Below are 25830 nucleotides of genomic sequence, written 5' to 3'. Positions count from 1 at the left end.
ATCCATAGAAGTTCAATGCCTTCTTTCTTTCTCCCCTTCTCGTTATTTATAACTTCTATTCCATTTTCGTTACTCCAAAAAATGTTCATTTTAGTACTACCTGAATGTATATTACTCCTTTTATGATAGTATAAACCTGTCGAGCACTCTTTTCTTGACATTTTTTTTTTTGTGTGTGTAAACCTCCCTTCTTCTTTCGTTCTATTCATCTGCAAAAAATTGATTATATTCTTTTTTTTTTCATTTTTAATTATATTATTTTCTCCTGATTTTCAAGTCTTTGTACAAACTTCTCCAATTGTCTCCTTATTTCTTTCCATATACCTTAACAATTGTTCACATACCTGCAAAACATAATTCTCTTCATCTTCTTGCACAACTTATTTTCGAAATCAAATTCGAAAGCTAGTGTCTCACAGATTCTTTCATCAGTCGACGTAGAAAAGCAAAAGTTGATATCCCACTTTACACAGCCTCCAGCAAAGTGTTTGAGTTGAAGATCAAAATTGTTCAAAATAGTCTCGTCAATTATGTTAAGGCGATTCACTCTTCATGCAAAGGAAACAAGCTTTAAAAAGTTTGTATATATAATAAAACTTGGAAGACACTTAAGACATTTAAACATGCAACATCAATAGAAGAAGAGGACACTATAATACATAAAATATGATGATAATTACATAGAAATCATTGACATTTCTAACCTGTGTACAGTTTGTTGTTTGTTGAAGTTTAGCGCCCCTTTTCAGCGCCGAAGCAATATCAAACGTCAACTTACAATTTAAGGTGGGATCCAAACTAACATAATGCATTCCGATTTTTTAAATACTCTCCTACCGGGAATCGAACATGGGACTACGTGCTAGACACTAGACTAGCGTTGAGGGCCGTGTGTACAATTGTTGTTCTTGTAGGTCTCTTCTGAACAAGCGGATAAACTTGACTGTATTTTCAATTTCAATTCAATTCATTAAAGACTGAGTTAAGGTTTATGCCTTATCTTGAAGTGAAGTGATTTTAGTTCAGCGTCCGTTCAGCAGCGAGGCTATATGAGACGTGGACCTACTGATTAACGTGGAATCCAAACCACATGATTATGCCTTATCTTCCACTCGATCTAATATATAGTTACATTGTCAAAAAAAAAAAAGAAAAAAAACAAATAAAAATAAAATAGAAAAAATACCGAGCATGGAAAAAAAACATTGAAAAGAGAACACATTTAAAAATACGAAAAAAAAATAATAATGACCATGTGCTAGATATAGTACACACCGAAATAAGTCTTGATTTTGTTGTGCTGGTAAGTTTGAAAGAAGTCATTTTTGAGTTGATTTTTACACATGACTATCGAGGATGACTTTCGAATACCTGCCGGAAGGTCATTCCACAATTTTAGGGTGTGACAGTGCATGAATTTGACATTGTAATGCCCCTTTTGGTATGGGTATTACAATCTTCTTATTATTCTGAAATGTTTAATGAAGTTCATGTTAATTTTGTCGAAGATACCTTGTTTTCAACTTAGTTACATAAGCTGCGTTAAGGGGACTTGGAATATGGTCTGGACCATAACAGAAATCAATGCTGATAGAAGGAGAAAAAGCACAATATTTTAATAGTATTTACGTAAGAACTTACTGTGATATAATTGTGTGTATTATTCTGTTAATTTCGTGACAGAGAGAAGAGACCAGCAGATTATGTGTCTGTAAAAGTAAGAGGCTTCGATAATCTCAAAAATAACTTCCCCTTTCTCCAATAATCCGGGACAGCGACCAAACACCAAATTCATGTAGCATTTAATATTTGCATTTAAATCTCAAAATTAATGGTAACTTCAAGTAAGCCGATTGTTTGCTGTCTTTCCAATTTGTGATTAAAACACCAGGTAGTTGGCTTTTAAAATTTCATATTCATCATGTAATAAGGAAGTGTATTAATACAATAATAACATATTAAGAAGTAAAATGTGCGAAGTTCTAAACAATGAGAATTAAAGAGCAAAACACTAGCAATCACAATGGAAGTTTTTGATGTTGTTACATAAGAACGATATTCTTGGGGTTAGGTACGTCATTCTTGAGACAGCTGACACATGATAACCTAAATGAAATAAAGTACAATTAATATGCACCGGTAAAAATCTAGTTCTTCGAGAGTAAAGTCCAATGGTGAATTAATTAAAGTATATTAATTATTGCTATTCTTAGTGATAATAAATAATGATGAAACTAGTATGAATGTTACTAAAAAGAGGTATTGCCACGTGCAATATGTAAGCAATTTAATTTATCTGGTCATATTTAATTGTTTTCAAGAATGGTTCGTTCACCTGTCATCTTTGTAATAAACAAATAAATATTGATTATATTTTTTCTTATATTAAGGCACAACGTTCTTCTAATTAACCTACGCTTTTATGTAACATACATCTAACAGGATCTATTGCTTACATCTATGTTATTTACTTCCATCATTTTGCTTGCTCTCAAATAAACTTGAAACTATTCTATGCATGCTTTGAACTTCTGTATATGGTTTTCTAACTTGACTAAAAGCTTTTCAATTCAACTTATGTTAATTGGGATTATTTATTTGTCGTATACGCATGTTGTTGGATCTCAGTGCTATAGTTACATGTTGTTAGTGCAATTTATTTTGGACTGAATACAACATTCTGTTTCAAAATTATCTTAACAATTTATTTACATTTTAATTCATGTGCTGTGTACTTGTAACTTACTCTATATTATCAAATCATTATTAAGTTCTGATTCCAATTACGTCACGGTTCAAAGATTTCACCACCGTGATTTGTGATATACTTGGACTTCATCATGCCTCTCTAGAATTCATGGACTTGGATGCAATATCGGATGCGTTATCATATTTAGAGGACACATCTCTATGGCGACCATGGGCCTACAGTTTCACGGCGCATGTCCATGTCACCCGTCGTGGGACTATCAAAAATAAAATTTTGCGTAATCGGAAGAGATAAAGCAACCCGTAAGCACGGGCTATAACAACATAATACAAGTTTTATGCCTCGGCAGAGAAAGTAGTGATATTTCGTTACTCCTGGTATTGCGTTAATGAGATTCGTGCTGATACTGAAAACGCGACATTATGTACTCTGGTTTTATTAATATCTTAAATAAAGTTGTAAGTATGTAATATCTACGTCGTACCTTCAATTTCACCCACTTCAGTTTTCCCAAACTAGCTGCTTAAATATTTCCGAATATTTCAAGTTAAATATAATAACGAATGCAGACGTTTTGAATTCTTTGCAATCTATTCGATAGATGATCGTTCAAATCTAAATAAACAGTACTGTAGTATTTTCTATGGATATTGGGAGATTTTTTTTCAGTCTACTTAGGGAATGAAGGGAGGCAAAATCTTTTTTGCATATATAATCAACATGCCTTTCCCAGTTCAAATATTTATCAAAAGAGCCCTATTCTTTTTTACTTTATCCACAACAGGTATTATTACGTTATTTATGGATATGTTTTGGGGTATCAATAGTTCGTTTTTGACATAATTCTCATGGATCCAATGAAAATAGGATATTGATTGAGGTGGATTTCGAGTGGGTTTTCTTTTGCACACATCTCGATGTTCTGAACGTCATAATTTAATTTTGTTAATGCTTCTTAAATATTAGGTGAATTTGCTGATACATAAAGTTGGACGTCTTCCGCGTATAGATGATATTTTGCATACCTTGTAACTTTTGGAAGATCATGAGTAAGCCTATATAATAAGTAAAAAAAAAAAAAAAAAAATCAAGTACTGTACCTTGTGGTACCTGTGGTTGTAAATATATCTATTAAGATGACTCTTCATCTGTCATTACTGCTTGTTTAAGATTGAATGAATATGAGTGCATCCAACAGCAGAAGTTAAAATAAGAACTTAGTTTAGCTAATAATATATCGAAATCAAGTCTATGGAAGGCTTTAGAAAAATCTAAAAATACCATTCTTGTTATTTTCCTTTCTTCGATAGGGACGCGTGGCTCAGTGGTGTGCGTGGGTTGTTTCGGGCTCTCCCGTTTCCTCCCACTTCCTTCATTCCACCATTGACATCATCCATCTCATCATCATCGTCTCCCTTAGCCCAGGCACGTAGCCAGGATTTCGTGAAGGGGGGGGGGCGTGACATGAAATACTGTGGTCATCACACCAGGGGCTCGATCATTCTAAACTATTTTACTGAAACATATATTGGTTCGTTTAGCCAGGATTTCGTAACGGCAGGGGGTGGGGGGAGGTGAAAAAATTCTGAAGGCCCAGGAGCTTGATCAATCTAAACTACTTTACTATCAACATATATTGGTTTGTTAGGACAATAAAATGAGGATATGTTGGCAAGTATTTTCATAAAAAAACTATGAAGAAATCTCGAGTAAAATAATAATAATAAAAAAACGTATTGAAGATTTTACAATATTTACGTTCTTCCTCAGTTTATTCAAATATAACAATTTTCCTTTCATTATGACCTGAACTATTATAAAAAGTACATATTCACTATTATAAAAACTACATACTCAATAATGTCTTGTAAACTATTATACAATATCTGTGTTCCTTTCTCTGTTGAATCAAATGCTAACAAAACATTCCACACAAAAAATTTTGTTTTTATTATTCCGCCAATTACTGTCGGTTCCAAATGACAGATTAAAGGAGCAGTAGAAAATTTTTCTTGAAATAACATGTTTGATATTGCAAGGATGCGATGACGAAAAGTTATGATAAAAAAAGTCCACACTGTTACACAACGACACTATGCTTTTGGAAACTTGAAATCTCCCTGAATAGTAGCAGAAATTCTGAGAATTCCGTAACTTTTCTAGAAATTTCAAAATCCCTGACTCTTCCAGGATATCTCGCTTAGCTCGCCACCATCTATTGTAAGTAATACAGATCTCCTCATAAGAAAGAGTAACCAAAGGCTTCCTTTAGTTGTTTTATTATTATTATTATTATTATTATTATTATTATTATTATTATTATTATTATTATTATTATTATTATTATTATTTTTAACGTTTATCCTTATTTTTCTCACTTTACTTTGTTTAATTCTTCCTTAATTTTTTTTTCATTTCTGGTCTCGAAAGGGGGAGGGTCCGGACCCCCTGGACCCCCCCCCCCCTTGGCTACGTGCGTGCTTAGCCTCGGTGCATAATTGCAGGACATTAAACTAAAATAAATTAACTGCATTCTGTATATAGAGAAGAAAGAATTTCGAAAATTGCGTGTCTGGATAAAGCTATTTACTACAAATCCCAGTCTTTATGCAGATTCTGAATTTAAAGATGGATTTATTTTACTTTATTTTATTTTATTTTTATATAACACGATTCAAAGACATTCCTTTCAACTTCTGATGAAGTTTTGCATATAATTTTGACAATTTTTATTTCATGTTTGATGTCTAATTGTTTTTACTATCCCGAAATAGCTGAATTATAATCCTTAACATTCTTTATATGCACCTTGATTTGCGTACCAATGTTCCTTCTGGTCATACAAATGTAGATACCATCACAATCACATCTGACCCGATATATTTCTGAGTGGACTACGTCATTTACTAAAAAGTTCTTAAAACACTTGATACACTTTTCGATATTTAAGGAGATTTGCAATTGATCTGAAAACTATATTTCTAAGTGATAATTATGCCATAGGAGAAGTGAAGTCCCAACTCATCTTGACAGTGATCTTGTGCGGAAAGTTATAGATACCAAATGCCTGCCTTCTTAAATTTTCCGAAGCATGTCTTTCATACCTTTTTTTAATACCTAATTGGAAACTTATTTCTAGCTGATATATGATATCTTGCGCGGATGAAGCCAGCCTATACACTCACAGAAAGAAATTTAATCATAAGTTGGATTTAACTTCTTAAGAATGAACAGATTTTCTGTAAATGTAAAAAATAGTCGCATATAATTGGTTTCCTGTTTAATTTAAAAACCCGTAATTACTCTGCAATGTGCATTTCTTGTCAAATTCAATAACAATTCACTTAGTGGCAATTTAATTGCTACGATGTACAAATACTTTACGAAAGTATACTACCTGTGCAAGAAAAAGTCACCTAGCTACCTGTCAATTTTAGAGCAAAGTAGGAAATCCATGCAAACATGTTTTTTGCATACCCCACAGAAATTAATTTCAAATACAACACTGGGATTACGAAAAGCAACAATCTGGAAGACTCTTAGCAAGAGCATCAAGCCATAATAGTCTTTATCTATTGCAACAATTTATCACACAATGAGAATAGATGTAGAAATTTTCTTGGTGTGATAACGAAGGATTAAAATGTGAGAAGGTAGTGTTTAACGATACAGCTACTTACTACTTACTTACTACGATATAACCTCTGGATATGAAAAAAACTAAAAATCTACATGCTTACTTGGAATGTATGATTCTTCAAAAGCTCAAATGTTTAGTGCCACCTTATACGAACACGTGCAGTTTTTATTATGATTGTTATTAAGTACAAATTTCTTTATAATAGGAATTGCATATTTTGAAGTGTTACAACTGTTTTATGCCTTATTTATAAGACCACTTTGAATAGAACGGCTGTCCTGTCCACTTCTACTAAGAACAATATCACTATCTGAATATACTACAAAAATAAATTAACAAATAGAATATAGTCTCGAAAATCATTATCGACTGATATCATGATATTATATCCTAATACTTATGTAATTTTCTCTTGTTTTATGTCCCTTATATACTCTTCTATTTACTTTTCAGTTTTCTTTATTAATTCTGTTGTAATGGTTTTTCGTAATCGAATTGTTTTCTTGATACTTACCTGGAGGAAACTTTTCAGGTTTCTTGAAAAACCACCACACTAAGATCAAAAATGGTGCAACAACATATGTAAGGAACGATGTTGTCATTCGCAATTCTATAGTAAGAAAAAATAGAAAGATAAAAATAAAATACTAGAATTACTACTTCAATGCAGAGATAGTATGTCAATAGCTTAGTACTAAGTTGATATATTCAAAAGATAACATCCCACTATTATTATTATTATTATTATTATTATTATTATTATTATTATTATTATTATTATTATTATTATTATTATTATTATTATTATTATTATTATTATTATTAATTAGATTTCTGGGCTGTCGGCATCTAAGGCCATTTAGCCCGTCACGTTCACGAGGAATGACGTCCCTCGGCGAGCACACTATCCGATGAAAGGGAAGGAAGAAAGGACTGGGGAAGGAAGGAAGCAACCTGGGATCTGTATGTTAGGTACCATCACGGTATTTGCCTGGTGTGAGTGAGGAAACCCAGGAAAAACCTATGGCTGGCCTGAAAAAGCTGTTACACTTTTTCGACTGAGTGTCCCCACCGTGAATCGAACACGAGACCGCTCACACCTCTTCTTTTTCTTCTTCTTCTTCTTCTTCTTATTATTATTATTATGATTGTTATTATTATTATTATTATTATTTGGGAATAATAATAATAATAGTAATAATAATAATAATAATAATAATAATAATAATAATAATAATAATAATAATAATAATAATAATTAACTAACTAACTAACTCTATGACCTGCGGAACCCGGAGGTTCAATGCCGCGTTCACAAAAGCTCTCCATTGACTTCTATCCTTAGCTAACTGCATCCACTTTCTACTTTGTATTCCAATATCTGCGAGATCCATCTTAATATTGTCCTTCCATCTGCGCCTAGGTCTTCCTCTTGTGAGAGATAATAATAATAATAATAATAATAATAATAATAATAATAATAATAATAATAATAATAATAATAATAATAATAATAATAATAGTAATAATAATAATAATAATAATAATAATAATAATAATAATAATAATAATAATAATAATAATAATAATAATAATAATAATAATAATAATAATAATAATGAGTTGATGAAAACAATCACACAGTGAATGTATTAACTTTATGATAAGAAACTATCTGCAAATCTTTGATATTATTGTTTATATATCAAGGGCGTGAAACTTGACTAATATCTTTAAGTGAAACTTCAATTATGTTAATTTCAAAATTATATTTTAAAAAGTATAGACGAACATGTTTATAGAAATGCTCGGCGCTAAGATCAGCCAAAAATGTATTCGGTAAAACGCAAAACAGTCATCGTTCGAGAACAAAATGTCGAGTTGAAATCAGATAAAAGGAAATGTCTATTGTTTTTACCCATAGATTCTATAAACGTAGAATTGGATGTGATGCAGGGGCGGCGCAAGAGTGACCCTCAAAGAAATTTCAGAATTTCTGAAGTATTTTATGACAAATTTGAATGAGGAAAAATAACAATCAAGTACAATACTTTAACTAAAGTAAATATAGTACATCGTTCAAATTAGAAAAATACTGTTAGAATTCGAAAGGAGAGATTCATCTTTGTCTTAGTACAGAATCAACTCTCGTGGACATATCCTTTGAGTGTATGACTTATCATTTACAAGAAATAATAAAATATGTACTGTATATTGCGTGGAAGTTCGCATCTTTGTAGGTACGATTATTACAAATGTATTCTACTTTATGGGCAATCCACCATTGAATTACTCTATTTTTTTTAATTGTAGAATCTATCACAGATGTGTTTATATTCTTGAACTACTGCGCCATTGAACTTTCCATTATATAAGATGTTTATTTTCTTTATTACATGTTACCATATTATTGTTTTCCCTCTTGTAGTTTCCCTAGTTGAAGTTCCATAGCCCTTCGTGGTACCTTTCTACTTTTTATGCCCTAATACGTTTGCGATGTACTGAATTATGTAAAGGTAAAAAATCTGTGCTAACGTCAGAGGCGAAGGGAGAGCCCCGGTGACATCTGCCCTCCAGATGTGTATTATAATCAAGTAATAGAAAAGTAAGTTTCGTTTCGTAGTGTGAAATTACAAACTATGTGAATTCAATACTCAAACTTTGTAGTACATTTATAACTACTGGTAGCAATAGATTAAAAAAAACCTGTTCCCCGTACCTGAATCTATATTAAAAAGCCATTACTCGCTAAGCATTACTGTTTTTGTTCTATGGCGATAAAGGTTATAGTAATTTGGCGATAATTTGAACCCATTCCGAATTGAACAGATCGTTAAGGAAACCGGAAGCCTTTGAAACTGGAAATGGTTAATTTTAATCATTTTCAGGTTCAAAGGATTAAGGGAGAAAATAGAACCTACCCTTGGGAAGCTGAATCGATAGCAAAAGACTGCATCTCAATATCTCTTACCATGTTTGCTCTATAGAAATCAGTATTGAAACCAACAGTTTTAGTAAATTTTAACCACTTCTGGTTTTGGTAGAGTGTTGCAGGTTGCGACGGTATGTTCTCTTGAGACGCTGGATGATACAAGGTATTAGGATGATACAAGGTACAAGGTATCGATAGGGAGTATGAAATTAACCTTTTTGAGGTACTGCTCCAAGGCATTCGGTGTTTCTGATGGGTAATTCTTTCGCTTTGCTTGCTTTCTTCTTAGACGTGGAAGTCTCATTTTGCTACTGATAAGAGATTTAATGATACGGGATGCTTATTGGAAGATATCGCTGAATATGGCTTCCACATTTTCAGTTCTTAAAATCTCCGGTTCTTTTAAGATGTTTTCTGTATATTCCATTGCTGAACTTATATCACGTTTGAAACTTTGTAGATAAGTTGAAAGTCGACTGTTAGACTAAGCAATTTTTCGCATGTTAACAAAGAGATCAAAAAGGGGCTTTTTTCTATAGCTGACAACAATTCTTGAGCAGTATGGGTATTGTTTTTCTCACTTCCAACAATAGATTGCAAACTTACAACAATTGGTTCAAATAGTTCAACAACTATGATGGCATCATTGCGCTCAAAAAGTCCTGTCACACAATCCGACTAATTTAGTTTTCTTGCTTGCTGGAAATAGTTCTTGTGTGTATTGTTTCAGAGTAATCCCAGAAAAATTGTTATTTCGAAAGAAATCGCAAACGTCTTTTATAACACCGTAACTAAGCAGTTTCTGATATGAGGGACATTCACGGCAGAGGAAAGTGCTAGATTTAACCGGTGATTTGCGTAATGTACAAAAATATCCCTAGGATACATTTCTGTCACTTTTGACTGAACTCAGTTTACTTTGCAAACCATGGAAACCACAACGTCATAGCCATGTCCTACGAGATTGTTCATGTCAAGATCCGTTTTCACACATTATTCAATTATTATTTTCGCAATATCCTTTCCAGTAAAGTCATGAATTGGATCAAACTCCAAAAAGACTTCTCGCAACATAAGGCTAGTGTTTACATACCGAGCACTTAATGAAAGCCTTTCAATTCCCTCCATATTCACAGTCTCATTTGCAATAACACAAAAACTTGTGTCTCATTGATTTAAGATACCAATTTATTTCTTATTAACTCCCCACAACTTTCTATAATTTCATTTTGGATTAGTGGACTAACGTATTTCTCATTTCTTTTAGAATTTGTTAAATTTTTCTTTAGGGATTTGCATTGGTATTAGCACGAAACCGAAGAAGATAGCGAATGTGTCCGTCTTTCTGTGAAGGTTTCGACAAAGTCTGCTATCTTTATCTACTCTCAAAGGGAGTTTTTGCTGTCCACAAAAAATTACGGTTTGTACAATAGAAATAAATGCGGCTTCCTTTTCTTCTACTTTTTTCGCTCTTTGACAACTTATCAGACTGGCTATATTTTGCGTTTAACCACTCTCTACAGCCATGAAGTTGTCACCTAATATCACACTAGCTTTGTGATAAGCTGTCTTCTGTGAAGAATGAATAATATTCGTTTTACAAAACAGAACACAGTAGCGACAGAAATCTCCATCCTTCATCTTCGAGTAAGTTAACCAATCCCCTTCACTAGCAACTGATACTGAAATGGAAGTCCTTTAAAACCATGAAATTCCATAGGAAAAACAAATGATCTTTCTGGCTTAAAATAATAAATCAACATTTCATATCGCACTTCCTTTGAAATATTGATATATTTTGTCTCTTTCATTAACAAACCAATGTTATTTCGATGGAAGGAAACACTGGACATATCATCATTGTTCTTATCATCTTCATTTAATTGGATTTTGACTTTTGAATTAGAAGCCGACTCACTTTTAACTACCTTATTCACTGGCTTAAAAAAGCTATCAATTGTCTTCGAATGCCTTTTCACGAACTAATAAAATATAAACAAACACAATTTGTATTTGCGTTTTTAACTTACGAAGTCACGAAAACGTAATTATCCGAACAAAAATACTAACATCACAGAAACGCACAGCTACGACAGCACAATTGACTTTGTCATCTTCGAATCGAACGTTGTCACACACTGTTACAAATATTCTCAATTCTACATATTCTCTATCTCTTATTAAACAAACAAAAAAAAAAAAAAAAAAAAAAAAAGACATGGTAACAATATAAAAAGAATATACCGAGCCTTTTTCGATAAAACAAACTGAAAAATGTTACAGATATCCTCCGTACTCCCACACATTTTACAATTTCAAACAGGAACAGGCTTCGCTGCCAATGGAAGATATTCTCCCTATATGACACTCAACTTCACGATACCATACCCTAAGCTTCAAAATTCTGACACAATATCTAAATTTGTCGTCACCGGAAATATTTAATCCCACCACTGTTCCACTCTTTATACTCTGAAGAGACGTCGGTTTGTAACTTAGGATAAAAAAAAATTCGAAACAAGTGTCCATTATTTTTCACACCAAACCAAGGGTGAGCAAACTTGTGCTTAAAACTTCAAAGTAGGTCTGACACACACACACACACAGAGAGAGAGGGGGGGGGGGGAAGAGAAAGAGAAATAAATAAATAAATAAATAAATAAACTTCGACCGCCCTACCCCTAAATTTTTGGCCTGGCTACGAGCCTGCTCTGGTGTGAGAGGTCTTTGGTTCAATACCATGCTTATTTATTTATTTTTAATTAATTAATTTATTTATTTTTGTTTAGCGTTCCATGATTATATTCTGAGGCTAGGGAGATGGTGATGAATGAAATGACAGAATGAAGAAGTCAGAGCAAACGGGGGAACCCCGAGGAAACCCACGCACATGGTGTTCGTCCACCACAAGATACATTTAATGCGAGCGAGGTGGAAGAAGAGTGAGGCCAACAAAGCATTAGCCTGGAACCCCAATTTCATCTCCCCATGAATTTGCACGGATTTGAGTGCAAGCAATAGTTTCTCATGCGTAGAACACGCCTGCGAAGGAACCAGAGTGGTCAGATGCACCGTTCCTGCGATATCGCGTTCCAAAGATGTGTGATGCCACGAGATGACGCCAGTATCGAGGCGCAGCTACGAGATCGCCTCTACACGCCCCGAGAGTATTTCTATCAAGCGTGAAGCTAGTACGTTGTAGTGGTCACAGACATAACTCCGTATCGTATTAAATTCGTTGATCAAGCTCGTTGTTTCTATCTTTTCTTCCCTCAACTGATTGCATTCGTGTTTAGTGCAGGACCGTAGTTAGGGGGGAGAGGTACAAGAGGGGCGGTTGCTCGGGCGCTGATAGCAAGGGAGCGCCGAACGAGCAAGAAGAAAGAAAAGATGTTGGAAACGCGCAAACGACGCAGCGCCCCGTATGAATATTGGCGCCCTACTAAATCAATATTGTTGTCGGTTTGCAAAGAAAGAAATTTGTTAAAAATTTTCTTGCTCGCTCCACTTGCAATTCACACGTTTCAATGACAGCCACAACAAATGTTTACTTATTACTTTGATTTGTTAATGACAATGTGATATACAAGGTGCCGAGTAATGACCTATTGTATACGGAGGAGCGGTTTTAAAGTCGGAAACACGTGTTCGGCGTTGTGATGCTGATGAGTTAGTTTAGTTAATCACACTTTTCTACCCAATCGGATTAATCACGATGGTGAGAATGAAGGTATGAAAACGAGAGAAAAGAAGAGACACACGTAAGCTGCTGTTTACAGGGGAACATTCAAAATTAACGTAAACAAGGGTAATAATAACATTTTCGAACTTGTGGAATAGGGGCTTAAGGTGTCAGAACTTAACACAACGAATTTCGTCTTTTTCAAAGACATAACTACGAGTGATTTTTCTTTATTCCATTGACATATAAAATGCTTCCAAATTGAAGGAATTTATTAGTAGCATTTCCCCATCAACTACTTGCATCACCACGATATTTTTTCTAGTGTACTTTTAATATGTTACTTAATAATAAGTAATCTTGAATTCAGAACCTTCATTTATTAAGCAATTAAGTAATTACTATAATTTCAAACATATGTAGTAGCCAAACTACATTTTGGATTTTAAATACAAACATTAAACATATTCTTCACCTCCATCGAAATTCACAAAGAAGGAGTGAATTTCCGTTATACGTCACAAAATATTTTTGTTTTTACCGTAAAAGGACTAACTAACTCACTATATGGCCTATGGAACCCGGAAGATCAATGTCGCGTTCATAAAGCCTCTACAATAACTTCTATCCTTACTTAACTGGATTCAGTTTCTACTTTCTATTACTATTTCGCGAGATCCATCTTAATCTGAGCCTAGGCCTTCCTAATGAACGTTTTCCTATTGAATTTCCAGTCAGAACTTTGAAAGCGTTCCTACTTTCTTCCATTCTCGCTACATAACCTGCCTCCCTGAACCTCCTAGATATAATAACTCTAACGATGTTTGTAAAGGATATAAATTATGCAATTCCTCTTTATGAAGTTTCCGAGATTGCCCATTCCCATTCGTTTTGGGTCTAAATATTCGTCTCAGGATTTTATTCTCTAATACTCTCAGTCTGCATTCTTCCCTTAAAGTAAGTGACCATGTTTCGCAACCATACAGAACAACAGACATGATTATCATTTTATATGTTTTAAGCTTCAAATTCCTCGACAGAATTCGCGACGACAAGAGATTTTGAACTGAATAATAACATGAATTCCTTGTTGTCAATTGACATTTAATTTCTTCGTGGATTTATCGAAAGTATTATTTGATACTTTGACGCATTTATAATTTGCAGTATTACAATCCCAGCGAACTTCCATGTATTTAGTTTTTCTGCATTTACTTTTAAACCTGCAAGCATTTAACAAGGCCTCTGCATTTTTTCTATGTTCTCCTATTATGCCATATCAGATTTATATCCGTTCACCTCTGGTGCTTGGGGTCCCGGGTTCGATCCCAGCTCTTGCCAAGTGAACTTTGTGGTGGACAAACACCGTGTGCGTAGGTTTCCCCGGGGTTCTCCCGTTTCCTCCCACTTTCTTCATTCCACCATTTCATTCATTACTCATCATCACCTTCTCCTTTAGCCTAACCGGCATATCCGTGGGACGTCAAACTCAAAGATTTCATTTCATTTTTCAGATTTACATCATAAGCGTACGCCATAACCTGGTGAATACCATTTAGCTCTAGACTCTGGTTGCCATCTTTGATTTTCCTTATAGCATACTCCAGAATAAAGTTGAATAATAATGTCGACAAGGCATCTCCTTGTTTCAGACCATTCTAGACGTGGAAGCACATGGACAAGAATTTTCCTACTCCAACTTTACTTTGGTATTCATTCAAATATATCATAATTACTCTAACTAGCTTTTTCGATATCCCAAATTCTGCAAAAATGTTGTGCAATGTTTCTTTCCTAAAAGATTCGTAAGCCTTCTAAAATCAATAAATAATTTATGTAACAAGTTACTGTATTCCCATTTCTTTTCGAGTATTTGTCGAATGGTAAATATCTGATCGATAGTTGATCGAAATCCCCACTGATAATTTCCAATCATTTCATTTGCGTATGGGATCAATCTTGTTAATAGAATGTTTGGGAGGAGTTTATAGGATGTTGACAAAAGAGAAATGCCTCAATAATTATTACAATCTGCTTTGTTGCCTTTCTTGTGAATCGGAAAAATTATTCATTCTTTCCACTCTTGTGGTAATTCCTCCTTATTTAAGATAAGGAGAATAAAGTTTGTGTACCTTGTTCCAAACTTTTCCTCTGCAGCTAAAATGAACTCAGCCGGAATTTTGTCTATACCAGAAGATTTGTGTTTCTTTAATTTCTTAAGGATAATTCTGCTGCGTGCATTTCCCTTTGCCCACAAACATTAGTTTTGGCTGTGTGTTAAGCAAATCGTCAAAGAAATCTTTCTATCTATTCAAGATGCCATCTGTATCTGTGAGAATTGTTCTGTCATCTCTTTTCAAATTATACGCGCAAGATTGATACCCTTTCTTAAATTCGATGATGCCCTTATACATGTCTCGATTTTTTACTATTGTCTTCAAGTTCATTAATTTTAGCCTTCAAAAAATCGCGTTTCTTTGTTCTATATATTTTGGAAGTTTCCTATCTGATGTCAACGAAATTTTGTGTAGTTATATCGTTTGAATTTTGTACCCAAGCAGTCTCGCCTGTTTTCCCTTCTCCACTAGCTTAATGCATTCCTGATCGAACCATGGTTTGTTCCTACGTATTTCCGCGTGCCCCATTTTTTTTCTCTTACTGGAATTTTACTGCTATCCCAAATTTGAACTCAAGTATCCTCAACACTAGTGCACTCCGAATCTTCTACAACCAAAAATCTATTCGACATTTCAATCTGGTATTCCCCTCTAGGTATGGTATTGCAGCAGTTGAACAAATACTTGTTCTACTACTTCTTCGTAAACATTGTCTTTTATATCGTCATCCTTATCTTCTGTTGAAACATGCATATTTAAAACAATAATATCACACCGCCAATCCTTAAGAGTAATAAAAGAAAGTCTATCATTAACAAATTCAACCCGTTTAATTGCTGGTATTAAACGAATCGAAATTAAAATGCTATTTGTGTTTTTATATACAGAATAAAACTACAGAAGTTTACAATTATTACTAGAAATTAATGCTGTCACCTATTTCGAACATTTTAAAAGTACATAGTTTCTAATGTATTGGCATTCCATTTCTTATCGATAGTATGAAACACTGTAAATTTCCATAACTGTTCTCCAAGTGGATTTGTATACAACCAAAGATAGTTTTGTGAAGTTTTAGTCCAAAAAAGCCTTTCGAAAACAGTTCTTATTTGTAAAAGAATACATAATGATCGTTTTTGGATGTTGCAATGGTCTGCCCAAGCAGTTTGATAAAAATCCAGCATAGCATAACAAAAGCTGCTTCTCTTGATTTAAAAAAAAAATAAAAATAAAAATAAATAAATAAATAAATAAATAAAAGTTTGGTATGGTGAATGTAGTGAGACGCCGAATTCTACTTCGCCCCGGGCGCAGAAATCTCTAGCTACGGCTCTGGTTTAGTGCTTATAGTTGCTGCAAAATAAAACGATTACACTGCACTCGAGATATCGCAACCGAACCGAGCACTACATATTTGTGTTGATGGACAAGACGAAGACAAGTAGAGCGGTAATCATTGCCTACTACTGTATGCGTGTGAGTCTGAAGTACGTATAGTAGGATGTTGTTCACACGTAGCCACCAAATAATACGGCCACAACCATGGATTTGTTGTGCCTGGTCATCGATTGTCCAACGTTTATCTTCGCATTGAAAATGCTTCCGATGATGAGGATGTACCTGATTGAGTTTGATAAACTAAAGTGCCACGTCGGCCTTAACCTCGATGTTGGCGCCATCTCATGGCATCCCACACCTTTGGAACGAAACGGTGCATCTGACAACTCTGGTTCCTTCACAGGCGTGTTCTACGCATTGGAAGCTATCGATTGCAATCACTTTCGGGCAAATTCATGGGAAGATGAAACTGGGGCTAAACTTGGCCGCACTTTTTAAGTAACTCGCAAGTTTCTTAAGTTGGGGAGATGATACTCTATACATAAACTCCTGGTTCTAAAAAATTAGGTTCTGAAAGAGGCAAGAAGGCAATTATAATATCTTTCATTTACATTCAAATCTATGTTGTCTCTTCCATGATCAAGGGAAAACTGGTGAACCGTTAGAAATGGAGTTTTAACATAGTAGGTCTACTTAGCTTGAGTCCGGTTCTTTTGTTACTGGAATCAATACGAGTATTCTAAGGGAAAATGAGAGTCTAAAATGTATGCCAAAAATCGCGTATTTTTTGAGCCCTTCAAGTTAGGCAGACGAGACTTGGTACCGATAGGGCCTATATAAACTCCATATTAGAAATAAATAGCCCCTCGTCACAGTGTTTCGAAGTTCCGCTTTTAAAGGTTGAAGGTGACAATATGCAGTATCTTAATTTCCCACGATTGAACCGCTCAAAATGCTCTTATAAACGTAGTATTTGGACTGACTTGTCTTTACCATTGCACTTTGATTGAAATGCAAAACGAAACTTGGGAGATAGTATACACGGCTAATAACATGAATAATGAATGGGATAGCTTTCACAACATCTTCGTAAATTATTTCAATGAAGCGTTTTCAAAAAATAAATAAATAAATAAATAAATAATAAATAAATAAATAAATAAATAAAATAAAAGTATACCGTTCCTACTTCTGCATATAATAATAAACACATAGGTAACAACCGGTATTAAAATATCAAGTAAGACACTAAGATCTCTAAATGTGGCGTATAAAAAAGGGAATTTATCTCGAGAAATACAAGAATATCATAAACGCTACAAAAGCATTTATAGAAAGATACTTAAATTTGCTAAGAAATCCCATTACTCAAATTACATAGACAATAATGAAAACAAACCCACAGCTATGTGGAAGGTAGTAAACACAGAATTAAAACATAGCACCAAAACGAAAAATGAAATTACTGAATTAGAGGTTAATGGGAACTAAGTTGCAAATCCAGCCCATATTGTAAACGCCTTCAATGATTATTACCAGATATTCATAACAAGCATATTCCTAATGATAAATCGCACCCCAAGATAAATACAACCATCGGTTTCATGTTTTTACGCCCCATCTCAGCAAGAGAGGTACATAATGTAATAATGGCATTGAAATCAAAATGGTCTTCTGATCTGGATGAAATACCAATGCAGCTTACATATCTCGGAACCGTTGTCCTACCTCATTAAAATGTAATTTCAAACAGGCATATTTCCTGAGAAGTTAAAATATGCCCAGGTTAACCGTTATATAAGAAGGGGACCAAAACAAAAATAGAAAATAACAGACCAATTTCCTTGTTGTCTTCTTTTTCAAAATTAATTGAAAAAGCTATTCTCACCAAATTATACCATTTTTTATGTAAACATAATGTAGTTCCTCCCACACAGTTTAGTTTTCAGAAACACAAAGGAACTGAAATTGCTATATATAATTATACCAATTAGGTCACGGAAGCCCTGGACAAAGGCAAAAAATGCGTGGAAATGTATTTTTGGATTTATCCAAAGCTTTCGTCTCTGGCCCTTATAACATTCTTATCCATAAACTTAAGGGTTACAATTTAAGAGTAGTTGTCAACTCGTGGATTAAATCGTATTTGCAAATTCGTGCCCAAGCTGTTGAAATATCATTTGTGTCAGACTCAGCTGATTCAGCTACTCATAAATCTAAATTTAAAAGCATTTCTACTGGTGTTCCTCAAGGGTCAATATTAGGAATGGTTTGCCCAATTCTAATAGAAAACTGGTTTGCCCAAAACAAGCTCAAAGTAAACACAGACAAATCTACAGCCCTAAATTTTTATCACATTCAAAATAAGCATTGCGTAGATATTGATATAATGTTAAATAATCAAATAATAATGTATTCAAGCTCAACCAAATTTCTGAGACTTTGGCTAAATCATAATCTTTCTTGAGAAACACACGCATCTTCATTGGCACAAAAGATTAATAAAATGCTCTATGCAATAAAATCAATCAAACATGTTTTAAATCTAGGTACTCTTCATAACTTATGTTTCAGACTCTTTCAGTCTTTACTAACATATGGCATAATATTCTGGGGAAGTTTTCAAAGAAGTAATATATTGTTCGTGATTAAAAAAAAGAGTTTTAAAACTATAACAGGGTCCAAAATAAACGACTCATGTAGGCCAATATTCAAAGAACTTAAAATATTGCCTTTACCGTCACTATACATACTTCGCATGTTACTCTTCGTTGAAACCAACATTGAATTACTCAACACACCATCAACCCATAAATACGACACCAGGCGCAAGGATAAAATCCCCAGAAAACAGTATCAGACAAAGTTATACGAAAGGAATCCAACATTTATGGGTATCATATTATATAATAAAGTTCCTCAGTATATTCGAATGACAGAACAAAGAGGAGAATTCAAAAGATTACTGAAAACCTATCTATTACAGCACTGCTTTTATTCCGTGAAGGAATACCTACATGTGTAAATTAATTTGATTACTTATAGTATTAAAAATGTCTATTTTTTGTGTTTTTTCTCTGACCGTAAATGTAGCCTAGTACTTTAATGTAATCAGTATTTATATGTCACAACTATGTATGTTTATGTATTTTATGCCTTGACGAGTCTTATTCATACGCATCGGCGCAAATTTGTCTTCAACATTAGGGGAACGGGTAAGACCGTTCCCATATTATATATATATATATATATATATATATATATATAGCGGTCGAAGTGAGACGGTATGCAGTGGTATGCCATACCGCCTCTGGTTTCTCAGCAATGAGGACATACCGTCATATATATATAAACATGAATATTCATGAATATTTTGAACCTATCTATAAAAGATGTTCAAAATATTCATGAAGTTGAAAAACAATGCTGTGAAGGATCAGGGGAGCAGAATGTCTTCAGTAGCGTATTTAGGAGGCTATCGGGCTCAAGCTCCCCCCGAAATAAATTTGTTAGTTTTTCGCATTCCACGCACAACAATAATCCTTCTTACCATTTTTAAGAAGGCCATTGACTTTCCATTTTCTTATGCTCTTTGTTCAGAAATAATACTGTACTTGTCAAATTTCATTCCATGTAAGAACTGCGTCCTTTTGTTCTTTCTTTCGTCCTTTCTACTTTTCTGTTTCTTTTTCTTGAAGTTACTTTCTTTCATTTCGTCTATCATACTTTATGGACCGTTGTCAGTTGTGATTCAAGTCGGCCGTCATCAGTAACACCAAAATTAAGAGGAGTTGATAAGCGAAACTAGTGTTCCACACCAACTTGCGCGGATATCAACATGACAGGACTTGAGTTATTATAACAAAGGGAAAACTATATCGTTTAGTTATTTTTAAAAGAAGGAAATGTTTGAATTAAAGAAAATCAAAACGGGGGAATAATTAGCCCGGGAAATAAGTAAGGCCAAGAGGATGCTCCCTTTTTCTTGTATGAATAGAATAAAGGATTAGATTCACTCCTAAATTTTTGTATCATATCATATAGGATTTATCGGTCTGCAATTCTTGCCATTATAACTTCAATTTATACATAAATTAAAATATATTTAATTCTCAAACTCAGGTGGGCAATTGCCCACTTCCTTCTTTGTGTTGGGCATAGCCACTCCAAACAAAATCCTAAATACGCCATTGGTTGTCTCCAACATTGGGAAGTAGGCAGATTTGAAGCTTATTCTAGAGAAGGGAGATGAACCATATTACGGTAGATGAATCTGATCAACTGTTGTAGAGTATATTATATATTAGGCGATGTAGATGAAGTAGTAGTACTAGTATTACAAATCACTGCCGTGAACACATTCTGAAATCTGAATTCATGTATATTTATAATTGGTATGTTTCTAATTAGGCATCCACAAAGATCCACGTTAAAATTGTTTTATAATAATATATACTAATAATATAAATAATGACTTCCCCAAAACTATGAAGAAAGAATATCAATTATGTATGACGCAACAATACTCTTTGAGCAAAATGCTGATAATCTCAATCAAGGGCACCGATTTCTCTGTAACTTTGGGAGGGGGGGGGGCATTCATAAAAAATGCATAGAACAATATATATAACAAGAGAAAATACATATAAAAATATATATTCATAAAAATACAGGGGGTTCACGGGAGCTTTGGGAGGGCCCGGGACCCCCGACCCCCCAGGATCGGCGCCCTTGATCTCAATAACATTACAGGAATCATTAAAGAAATCTGACGCATGTCATATACTCTTTAGTTAACAGATGTAACCTTAAGATTATGGAGAACAATATTCCACCAATTGAATTCTTTTCTTTGCTTACGAAGCATCCTCTCTCAAAAGAAAAATTGGGACACGCGGAAATATGTAGGAACAAACCATGGTTCGAACTAGCAGAAAAGAGAAACAGGCAAAATAACGTTGGCTACAAAATCCGAATGAAATAACTACAGAACATTTCGTAGACATCAGATGGGAAACTTCCAAAACTTTTAGAACAAAGAAACGCGATTTTTTGAAAGCTAAAATTTAGGAACTTGAAAATAATAGTAAAAATAAAAACATTAGGGACATGTATAAAGGGATCAACGAATTTAAGAAAGGCTATCAACCTCGTGCTTATATTAAAGAAAGCTGATGGAACAGTTTTCACTGATACAGATAGCATTTTAAATAGATGGAAAGATTTCTTTAACGATTTGCTTAACACGTAGCAAAAACTAATGTGCGTCGGGAAAGGGAGATACACACCGCAAAAACGTATATTCCAGAACCCAACCGAATAGAAGTAGAAATCGCTATAAAGAAATTAAAGAAACACAAATATCCGGGTGTAAACGAAATTCCGGCTGAGTTAATTTTAGCCGCAGGCGAAAAATTGTGGACCAAGATACACAAACTCATTATCCTTATCTGGAACAAGGAAGAATTGCCACAAGAGTGGAAAGAATCAATCATTGTTCCAATCCACAAGAAAGGCGACAAAACTGACTGTAATAATTATCGAGACATCTCTCTTCTGTCAACATCCTATAAAATCCTTTCAAATATTCTATTAGCAACATTGACTCATACGCAGATGAAATGATTGGAGATTATCAGTGCGGATTTAGACAAAATCGATCAACTATCGACCAAATATTTACCATTCGCCAAATACTCGAAAAGAAGTGGGAATGCAGTACTCCGGTACATCAACTGTTTATTGATTTTAGAAAGGTTTACGACTCGTTTAGGAGAGAAATATTGTACAACGTTCTTACAGAATTTGAAATACCGAAAAAACTAACTAGATTAATTAAGGCATGTTTAAATGAATTCCAAAGTAAAGTCCGGGTAGGAAAAGTTTTGGCCACGAGCTTTCACGTCGAGAATGGCCTGAAACAAGGTGATACGATATCGCCATTATTATTCAACTTTGTCCTGGAATACGCTATAAAGAAAATCAAAGATAGCAACCAGGGCCTAGAGCTGAACGGTGTTCACCAGGTTATGCGTACGCTGATGATGTAAAATAAATAGGGGATGATATGAGAACAATAGAAAAAAATGCAGAGGTCTTATTAAACGCTTGCAGGGACAAGGGTTTAGAAGTAAAGGCAGAGAAAACTAAATACATGGAAGTGCGTCGGGACCGTAATACGGCAAATTATAAATGCGTTAAATTATTAAATATTACTTTTGATAATGTGGATACTTTCAAACATCTAGGATCAATCTTAACAGACGAAAATCATATTCACGAAGAAATTAAATGTCGACTAAAAACAGGGAATTCGTGTTATTTTCAGTTGAAAATATCTTGTCGTCGCGAATTCTGTCGAGGAATTTGAAGCTTAAAATAGATCCTATATAAAACGATAAAATCATACCTGTTGTTCTGTATGGTTTCGAAACATGGTCGCTTACTCTGAGGGAAGAACATAGACTGAAAGTATTTGAAAACAAGATCCTGAGACGAATATTCGTACCCAAGAGGAACGGGAATGGGGAATGACGGAAACTTCGTAAATACGAACTACGTAAATTATACGTCTTACCAAACATTGTTAGGGTCATCAAGTCTAGGAGGCTTAGGTGGGCAGGGCATATAGCCAGGATAGAAGAAAATAGGAACGCTTTCAAAGTGTTAGCGGTAAGACCAACCCAAAAACGACCATTAGGAAGATCTATAGGCGCAGATGGGAAGACAATATTAAGATGATCTCGCAAAAATAGGAATACAAAGTAGAAACTGGATCCAGTTGGCTAAGGATAGAAGTCAGTGGAAAGTTTTTGTGAACGCGGCATTGAACCTCCGGGTTCCATAGGCTATAGAGTTAGTTAGCTTACGAAGCATGAGTAGATGCCTAGGCTGATACTACAAATAGATTAAATGCGCATTTACTGAAAAGATGGGTTCTACTGACATTGGATAGTCTGTATACTCTTCGTGTGCTAGGGCCTAGGGGAGAAAAGGAGATAAGATTTCATATCAGGTTACGTCACGCACAGTCACGCGCCTTCATTTTCATTAAAAATGGAAAAGCCAACAGAAATAAATTTCATCTCACTTTCCTTCGTGGCAGTCGGAAACAAATCATCACACTTACCTGCAAAAAGCACTTTTCAAATCGGATTATTGGGAGAGTCTCCAGTTCCAATGTTAGGGGTGGACATGTATCCCCATTTCCCCGGAATTTGTGCCCGTACCTACAGCTGAGACAACTTTCCAACATGAGGAGAGGGTTATATCCTCCTCTGGCATTTATTGTAATTTGTGCCCAAGTAGCGGAAGTGGAATTTGTTGGTATTGTAAGTTGGCTTTTTCGAAATACATGTTATGGCAACAGTGTTGTGAGTAGTAGAAGTTTGTATTCTGTGATCGCTATTGCACTTGCACCTGACTTGCACAAAATCATGGTTATCAATAAAGGTTCTGTGGTTTAATTCTTGCGTGTCATTACACAAATCAGAACATTGTTTATGGGCCCAGAGAGTTAAGTATTTAAACCCAGTGAAATGTCGATGAAGACGAGGAAAATGTAAATGAATTGGTTTAAAACTGTTAAAATTGTATCTGTGATTTTGACGTCTCGCAGTCATTAGGATCGATCGTTTTTTCTCATTGGCGCAAAACTTGCACGAGATGGCGGACACAGCAAAAATTTTGTTTCCAAAATTAAACAATAGCAATTACAGTGTTTGAAAATATAAAATGCAGTTGCTTCTCATGAAAGAAGAACTGTGGGATGTCGTACAAAAGCAAAAACCGGAATCTCCTGATGCAGAATGGTGCAAGAAGGATGGGAAAGCTAGGGCAACGATCGGACTGCTAGTTGAAGATAATCAGTTAGTTCATTTACGGCGACAGGAAAGTGCAAAGGACTACTGAGAAGCCTTAAGGTCATATCATGAAAAATAGACTTTGACAAACAAGATGTTTCTGCTGAGAAAGACTGTGTCGTATGCAGTTAGAAGAAAATGGTGATATGGAACAACACATTAATAGTATGTTAAACATCGTGGATCAGCTTACCGGACTAGGAGAGACATTGGCCGATCATTTGGTAGTGGCTTGAGTTGAGTTGATTTTGAGTTTAACGTCCCGTTCAGCAGCGAGGCTATATGAGACGTGGACCTACTGATTAACGTGGAATCCGAACCACATGAGCTCCCGCCGGGAATCGAACCCGGGTCTCCCGCGCCAAAGGCGCGTACGCTAACCGCTTAGCCACGGAGGAGCTCTCATTTGGTAGTGGCGATGCTATTATGCAGTTTACCGGACAGCTATGAAAGTTTGATAACAGCATTGGAAACACGTCCGGAGAACGAGCTAACACTAGAATTAGTCAAAGGATCGTAATAAAATTATTCGTGTACTTTTGAACTTGCAAGGCGAAATTAATTCATAATATGTTATTATTTCTGTATTTTTTCCTGGATTGTATGCTATCTCCATTACTAATGGGCACTAATATCTCTCTAGGTCATCGAATAAATTAATTTCGTTGTGCACTTAGGTGCAAATAACCTCACAGGAAGAAGCTTGATCGTTCCAAAGATCAAGGCTAAGGTAAGTAATATTTCGGTTTTAGTTTCAGGTGGCATGTTAGTGTAGCGGTAACGTAACGGAGTTATGGTTAATAAAGCTGTCAAGCATAGATTCGAATCCTGTTCAAACCAAACTTGCATTTCTTACAAAGTGATAGTGAAGAATCCATTTCTCATATTAGACGTGCAATGGTTAAGAATGTGGAAGCAAACACCTTTATCATGATAGAGACGATTTACGAATATTGGTTGGGAAAGGGCAAGGGATTTACCAGGACATTCGAAACACTTCATTGATCTGCAGTAAATACTTTTCATGTTATCGTTCTCAGAAAGAAATATTATAGCATTTGTTGGACAAAGTTTGGGTAAAGCAATCGGTGGTGTAGGGGTAAAGTACCAGACGTCCAAGCGGAAAATCTAGGTTCGATTCCCCGTCAGGTAGTTTAACTTTTTCGCATAAAATAATGGCTGCAAACAGAGATTTATCTTCTGTTGGAGAACTTACAAAGCATCACTGATGAGAATTCGAATAAACAGTGTGTGTGTTCATCATACACTGTAATGATAAGTATATTTCATATTTATATTCGTCTCTCTCTCTCTCTCTGTCATTCTTGACGTTTCCCTATCCTGTCTTTGCATCTTTCACTTCTCTCCCCTCTCTGTCACGTCCCCTCTCTCTCTCTCTGGGTTGCATGTTCCAAAATTAAAACGGAGCAACAGACCGATAGACCTGGTCTGGAATATGTAATTAACTGCCAAATTCAGCGTCGAGTTTTTGTGCTCTGGGGTAAACATTTCCAGTCCTGGTCATCTCTGAAAGAAATACTGTTTAAAC

The 25830-nt window shown here is 34.8% G+C and overlaps 1 protein-coding gene across 1 annotated transcript in view; it reads right to left on the bottom strand.

The window, feature by feature from the left end:
* LOC145680895 (methyl farnesoate epoxidase-like) overlaps positions 1-25830 on the bottom strand; it is a 186629-nt gene that overhangs the window by 122911 nt on the left and 37888 nt on the right. The window contains exon 2 of the mRNA XM_081752053.1: positions 6865-6960. Within this exon, the coding sequence (XP_081608179.1) occupies positions 6865-6960 (96 nt within the window). The remainder of the gene's footprint in view (positions 1-6864; positions 6961-25830) is intronic.

The sequence above is a fragment of the Thermobia domestica genome, chromosome 3, assembly GCF_964235325.1.
Source record: "Thermobia domestica chromosome 3, izTheDome1.hap1.1, whole genome shotgun sequence".
Lineage (NCBI taxonomy): Eukaryota > Metazoa > Arthropoda > Insecta > Zygentoma > Lepismatidae > Thermobia > Thermobia domestica.
Note: the sequence above shows the minus strand (reverse complement) of the source record. Positions and strands in the feature narration are given on the sequence as shown.